The sequence below is a fragment of the Gigantopelta aegis genome, chromosome 15 (genome assembly GCF_016097555.1).
Source record: "Gigantopelta aegis isolate Gae_Host chromosome 15, Gae_host_genome, whole genome shotgun sequence".
Taxonomy (NCBI): Eukaryota; Metazoa; Mollusca; class Gastropoda; order Neomphalida; family Peltospiridae; genus Gigantopelta; species Gigantopelta aegis.
In genome coordinates this window covers 22,357,322-22,365,111 of record NC_054713.1, presented here as the reverse complement: position 1 = coordinate 22,365,111, position 7,790 = coordinate 22,357,322, and the positions used below count along the sequence as shown (strand labels likewise).

At 34.7% G+C, this 7,790-nt stretch overlaps 1 protein-coding gene across 1 annotated transcript; it reads left to right on the top strand.

Annotated features, from left to right (window-relative positions):
• LOC121390015 lies at positions 1–7,221 on the top strand. The gene is made up of 3 exons (XM_041521711.1): positions 1–207; positions 2,845–2,892; positions 6,282–7,221. The coding sequence occupies exons 1-3, from the start codon at positions 141–143 to the stop codon at positions 6,644–6,646; spliced, it is 480 nt and encodes a 159-aa protein (XP_041377645.1). The 5' UTR covers positions 1–140; the 3' UTR covers positions 6,647–7,221.
• Positions 7,222–7,790: the final 569 nt, after the last annotated feature.

Here is a 7,790-nt window from a genome sequence, read left to right as displayed (position 1 = left end):
GTCTAGTAAAAAAAGTAGAAATGAAATACTATGAAACACAAATATGAGAGAGCGATGGTTTACAGAGAACTGAAAACATAAACGACGAAGACAGTAATCTTACAAGGATTAAACAACAAAACTGTGTATCAAGGTTAATCATGAATTCTGATACAGTCTGGCAGATACGAGTGCTTACCCTCGTTTTATTAACACATTCTTCTCAAGGTCTGTATATGTATCTGTTTATTTATTTATATATGAGAGAGAGGGGGAGAGAGAGAGAGAGAGAGAGAGAGAGAGAGAGAGAGAGAGAGAGAGAGAGAGAGAGAGAGAGAGAGAGAGAGAGAGAGAGAGAGAGGGGGGGCGGGCAATTTCTTTAGCATATTAGTTGAATATCTAATTCCGCGACAGATAGTCAGGTATAGAACTAGAGATAGAATATTGCACGATATCGTGTGAGTCGTCAGTATCCCTCTTCGTGTATTTTCGAATTGAACAACAGTTGTTGTTTTTATCAAAAATCATGGTACGTGTTGTTCTGTTGGTGCCAATTCATATGTGTCTTGAGGAGATGATCTTTTGACGCTACATGCACTACCACAGTCATCATTAATTCTCCTATTAATATATACTGAACAAGATCCCCCCCCAAAAAAAAAACAATGATAAAAATCTGGATAGCATTTAAAAAATGTGGATACAATTGTAAAAGTATAATATGGGACACAGAGAAAGATCTCGGATTTTCTACAATTATGATAGAGTCCCAGTTGGGGGGGGGGGGGGGGGTCGAAAGTGCTCCCTGGAATTCTGAAAATAATAATTGGTACAGGCAATTGTGTTAGTGTGCAGTTCGTTGCCGAAAACGTAGGCAGCCGCCAGATCAGCTTGCGCATCCACCCCTACCCCCACCACCTCAAACAAAATACATCCATATTATTTTAAAACAGTTGACTATAAATTAACCTCAAACATCAGATCATGCAAAGTGCAGATACTTTAGCTGTCCACTACTTAACACAATAAAAAGACTGCAGAATTACGCATTGAATTATATAAGACTAGGTGCACTGGGTGTTAATTTGTAGTTGTCCGTTAAATGTTTGGCTCGGCGGGGATACTCAGTTCAGCTTTAGTAACAGTGCCTGTCCTGTTCAGTATTGTCATGAACTATTTTCACATTATGCATATGTCACGGTAACTAACGAGCAAATGCCCTGGCGAACCTGCTTAAAATAAGGTGTTGGATCCAAAGACCTGTATGGTGTGTGCCACACACACACACACACACACACACACACACACACACACACACACACACACACACATATATATATATATATATATATATATATATATATATATATATATATATATATGTTAGTACCAGTGTTTTTCAGTATCGTCAATATCATATATTGCCTCTGGCAAGCATAATACATTATTTTTATTCCTAATATATATATATATACCAAAACACACGAGGGTAATAATCTCTTTATCATATAATATCAAGCTTAATACAACGCATTTTTGTAAACTGTACACGCAACTTTAATTCCAGTCCGCAATTACTAGATATTCAAAAGACATAAGAATATGTGGTGCGATGTCTTTTTGAATGGAAATGACGTCAAACTCGAAATCATCAAACATCAAAATAAACTGCATAACGTGGTGTTTTTTTTTTTTTTTAGCGCTGGACAGCTTTCAGTGTACAATTGCCATTGAAATGTTTTTATTTGATGACTATGAATGCATACGTCAGTTATGGAGTGTCACCCTAGTACGTTTGCTTAAATGTGAATAAACCTAGTGCCTTGACCTCGATTAATTTACATATAATTTGCAAAGTTATCAAATTCTTAAAGTATGTGATCTGAAAAATATCACATACTTTGATTGCACTGAAAATGTGAGATATTATATGATAAATACACACACACACACACACACACACACACACACACACGCACACACACACACACACACACACATATATATATATATATATATATATATATATATATATATATATATATACAGAGAGAGAGAGAGAGAGAGAGAGAGAGAGAGAGAGAGAGAGAGAGAGAGAGAGAGAGAGAGAGAGAGAGAGAGAGAGAGACACACACACACACACACACACACACAGACACACACACGAATGTTCATTCTTCCTTTACACTAACAGTTGTTCATAATGTGATACACCTATCTACCATGGTATTGTATGTCTTCAAAGTGTCAAGGTTATTTTATAATCTTATCAATCCTTCCTTCCATGATACTGTGTCGTACAGCATAATTGGCAGACATATTTATATGGATGCTTCAGTATACAAATACATTATGATTCTAATTGTAAATAATATCTATTATAATACACTGTACTTGTAGTGGTAAAAAAATACGTTGTTTGAAAACACTGGTCTCTTGGCTTCGATTCGTTCTACTGACTTCCCTGTTCACAGCTGTGAAAGGAGGATGCACTAAGTCAACTTCATAACACTGAGATGACCTATATGTTTCGATCTTTGAATTGTATTGTATGTTCCTATGTGCTTGCTACGACTGGTACAAAAACAGACTGATTGTCGCATAAATAAACTGGACCATGGATATTTATTACTTCACCACTGGTGTATATCATACACAATACGAGGTTTAAAAGAGAAACACAATACCACCAAAAGCAACCACATTTTAGTTTTAATCCATACTTTTACAGTTAACACGTTTGTCTTATAAACGTAATTTGAAACACGTACATGTAAAATATGTGTTATAACAATAAGCCGATAAATGTCTATGCTTTAAGGTAAAGAAACATTATTGTATTATATTATGTTTGTGTTATTTCAGCTAACAAAGCCTGCCCAATAGAATTAACACAACAAACTAATTTATCAGGTATGTTATACAATGTTTTAAATAGAACTCCCGATATTTTACACAATACTTTATAATATATAATATCGAGTCACTGATGCTGTTGAGGCGATGCTGGGAAATGTTCTGTGTTTGGAGAATATTGAAAAATACACGTCTGAGTGCTGTACAAATATTTCCGCAATTTGGATGGAAAAGACGGCTTCTTCTATCGAGTTCTCAATTATATTCATATCAGTGTTATAAAATTATAGTCTTAGAATACCATATGAGATCATGTGGTTAACCCAAATCATGACGGGTTCTTTCTTTTTGTTTTGTTTGTTTGTTTTGGGTTGTTTTGTTTGGAGGGTTGGGGTTATTTTGCTTCTTTCTTTTTTTTTTTTTGCTTTTTTTATTATTTATATACTGCTTATGTGTGAGTGTGTGTGTGTGTGTGTGTGTGTGTGTGTGTGTGTGTGCGTGTGTGTGTGTGTGTGTGTGGGTGTGTGTGTGTGTGTGAAGTTAAATATGTATACTAGTGTGAAGTGATTTCACATTAAATGCTGATATTAAAAAACGATAAAACCTAAAAGAAACAATCAATATATTTGTAATATGCAAAGCTAATATAGCTGAATATTAGTATTCTCTACTACGTTTAGTCAAACGCCTGCAATGTAACGTCTGCTTCTTAGCTATTTACTGTCGTTGTTGTTTTGTTTGTAGTAGTAGTAGTAGTAGTAGTAGTAGTAGTAGTAGTAGTTATTGTTGTATGTTGTTGTTGTTGTTGTTTTGGGGGTTTTGGGGGGTTTTCTTTTCATTTATATTTGTTACATTCACCAGGAAAATATCTCTAAAATCAATCATATATACGTAGATGTCTTTAACTGCATGTATTTGTTTTCGGAGTAATATAGGTTTTTAATTAGTTTCGAGATTGCTGTCGAAGTAGTTCCAAATACATTGACTGTTGTTTTTGTCAAATCAATTTACATATTAAAACCAAATATGTTAGTTCGCCCGAACACTATATTATGTGAGATATGATGAAATATTCAGACCTTCATATTCTTTTGTACAAATGTGTACACTGGCTACAATGATACATGCGGCATTGCCAATTGAAAATCTGTACAAACCTTTTTCTAGGAATGTAAATATGACACGAAGAAGAAAGAGCAATTCAGTGTAAATATATCTTTGCAATATCAATAGTATTGAACAGTACAAATATGGTGTCCTCCTTGTGCTGTAAGCCAGGAACAGGGATCCAACTCCTAACCCTAAGTCTCGCTCATATATCGTGTTTGTTGAAGACTGGTATCAGACACGACCGTCATTCTTCCCAATAGTTAGCACTATATCAAATGACATCTGACTGGGTCAAAGTCCAAATAGCACTTTAAATAGCACAATTAATAATACCAATCCTACCAACCAACCCCCTACAAAAAAATAACAACAGAAAAACAAAACAAAAACACAACAACGTAAAAACGAAATAAGAAAAAGAAGGGAAAAAACACCTTTTTATTTTGCCAGTAATTGTGACTGCACATTTATGTACCGGTTTCAATAATAAAGCACATATGGGATTGTGAATTTGGGTTGAACTTTAGTTTTGACAAGGCAGGGATAGGGTAAAGTGGCTGTGCCCTTGTTGTAAGTAAGGCTGAAAATCTGAACCCTTGCCATTCGCTGATAAATGGACTGATTGAAATGCTGTACTTATTGTAGGTGATGGGCAAACACAATGAGGAAAATTCAATAAGCCACTATGCTCCAAACATATAGTGTAACTCTATATCAATACCAAACAACAATGATGAAATTACTGAGTTTGGTTGTGCAGTTTGTGTACTACTTCATGATTGAATTACAGTTTAGATCGTCCTTAATCTCGATTAAAATACACCTGTGACGTCACTGTAATGTCTCAATGCTCCATTATTGTTCAGCAATGAAGCGATGATTCATATAACACTCCATTACTAACATATAAGAGTTATTACAAGTCCCCCAAATATAGTAATTGGCAGGTTTTACTTAAGTAATCAATACTTGAAATGTTTAAAGAACTGAACCAACAACACAAAGCCATAATCAAAAAGGTTTACTCCAAAAATATCCGTACAAGCTGTCAGGAGGTTAATCTGTAAAGTCATTTTGTTATAACATCACACAAAATCTCGGTGTCGTAGTTTAGTTCAATTTATAGTCGGGTTCCAGTTCAACATCGATATAGGTTAAAATCCGAAAGGTATCCATTGCTTTTTTATTCCTGTTTGCCAATCCTTGAATAAAGTTGTGGCCAACGATTTTCACAATAGTATATCTGTAAAATAAAACATGCGAAGGCTATACTAGTAATTTGATTGTCGAAAATAGTATGAAATTAAATAAAAATTAAACAAAATCCCAGCATCTTAATACTTTCATCTGGTGATGTTTTTAATTAATGTGTGGTCCTAAAAACTAACCTCGAGATAAACAGAAAGTGTTTAACCCTTTACTGGTCTGTATGAAAGAAAGTTTAACAATACCCCAAAATGTCAGCACTACACCTCTAAATTGAAATCCGCCGCTACCTGGCAATTTAAACACAACTTTTAATGAATGAATATTTTTCGCTTAGTCTTTTGGTTTTAATTAGCTGACCCGCTATTCAAAAAGTTAAGTAACTAAATGTAACCATTACTACAACTACTACTACTAACTCCGCCATGACAACCACCATCACCGTTATTACTACTATTATTACCACCACCACTATTAGTACTATTACTACTACTACTACTACTGCTGCTGCTGCTACCACTACCACTACCACAACCACTACTACTACTACTACTACTATTACTTCTACTACTACTACTACTACTACTGCTGCTACCACTACTACCACCACCACTACCACAACCACTACTACTACTACCACCACCACCACCACCACTACTACTACTACTACTACTACCACCACCACCACCACCACTACTACTACCGCCACCTCCACCACTACTACTACCACCACCACTACTGCCACCACCACCTCCACCACCACCACTACTACTACTACTACCACCACCACCACCATCATTACTACTACTACCACCACCACCACCACCACTACTACTGCTACTTCTACCACCACCACCTCCACCACTATTACTACCACCACCACTACTGCCACCACCACCACTACTATTGCTACTACTACTACCACCACCACCTCCACCACCACCACTACTACTACCACCAGCACCACACCACCACTACTACTACTAGTGCAGCTATTATTATTGTAATTATTATTATTATTATTATTATTATTATTATTATTATTATTATTATCGTTATTATATTACATTATTATTATTATTATTATTATCGTTATTACACTATTATTATTATTATTATTATTATTTTAGTGGTACACATGTGTACAGATGAATCAACCAGCGGTGTACAAGGAGTGTTTCTTGACGGATTCGTACCTGGCAAAACAGACATCACCTGTAACTGTTCACTTCAGGCAACAACAGCACTTCAGATTGGAATTAGTCAGCTTTCAATTCCAGAACAAATGTGTGGATCACAATTAACTATACAGTCAATCCAACAACAACGGCCACTGACATATAATTGCAGAAATGGTGGGAATGTAACAACGTTAGTGAAAACTATTCATGAGAAAGGGGCCTCCATTACTTTGCAAACTAGTGCGACACACAGTGTGAAAATCACTTACTGTATCAACTTCTACATTAAATTAGGTTCAGGTACAGACATTTGATATGCATCAGGTGATTGACTGTGCATAGTTTAATTAGCAGCTATCAGATGTCTAACATAGTAATGTAATTTAGAATCTTGAGCTTGAGTATCAACCATCATACAACGTAAACTAGACTTATTTCTCTAGCGTTATTAGACCCATAAATAACGACTGCGTGCGGTTTCAGAGGTACAACAGTTACTTACATTGAATAAACACAATGGAGCTAGCTTATTCGTTCACTGTTCAGTTTAGAAGGGTAGGTCTAAATATTTGTTTTAACGGATGCGTTGGTCATAGTGCCATTGGCAACGCATAAGGCTTCCTCGGGTCTATTAACAGACATGGACATTTATTTTTTTCCGAGAAAACGCGAAGGCATTCTAGTAAACACGTGCATGGTATCATTAAAAAACTGACTTTAAATATGCATTTTAAAACGTACTACATCGCACTGCTTCAACACAGAAATACTTATTCTTAATATTAATTAGGTTTGTGATTATTAAAGCTTGGCAAATGACAAATGTACCAGACAAGGTCCATGACTAGACGCTTATTTAGTCCGTATGCATGATATCAGGACGGGGGCACAATCTCTATGATGGGGAGATAAGCCATATTTTTTACTTTTATTTATATAAAATGGGCCTGTTATTTCCAGACATATTTTGATAACAAATCGACAAACCAACAAAAAACCAACAACATGTGATCGGGCTTATCCCGCCTTTTCACGGTTGTTGTCAGATCGTAATGTTGTTTTGTCATACAAAATTATGTTTAAGTAACTTATGTCATAAAATATAATGCATATATATATATATATATATATATATATATATATATATATGCATTATATTTATATATATATATATATATATATATATATATATATATACTATTTACACCTAAATAATAAAATAATACATGTTAACTAATATATTTATGTTAGATTAATCCGTTTAAAATGTTTTCTTTTTATCACATTACCGATGATGTAATCAGTAATTCACAAAAATCAAAAGAAAACTGACTTTCGCATTTATGGTAAACAGGCAACTATTTCGTTTTAAAATTAAAAAACAAAACAATAAAAAGTTTTCTTTTCTTTTTCAATACGAATGATATCGAATATAATGTGTAGATCAAATACATAATA

Bases quoted from the DNA above. Each gene is read 5' to 3' on its own strand.
- LOC121390015 (XM_041521711.1), top strand. From the start codon at position 141: ATGAATTCTGATACAGTCTGGCAGATACGAGTGCTTACCCTCGTTTTA. The intron at 208-2,844 runs GTCTGTATATGT...GTGTTATTTCAG, and splicing joins ATTAACACATTCTTCTCAAG to CTAACAAAGCCTGCCCAATA. The intron at 2,893-6,281 runs GTATGTTATACA...TTATTATTTTAG, and splicing joins ACAACAAACTAATTTATCAG to TGGTACACATGTGTACAGAT.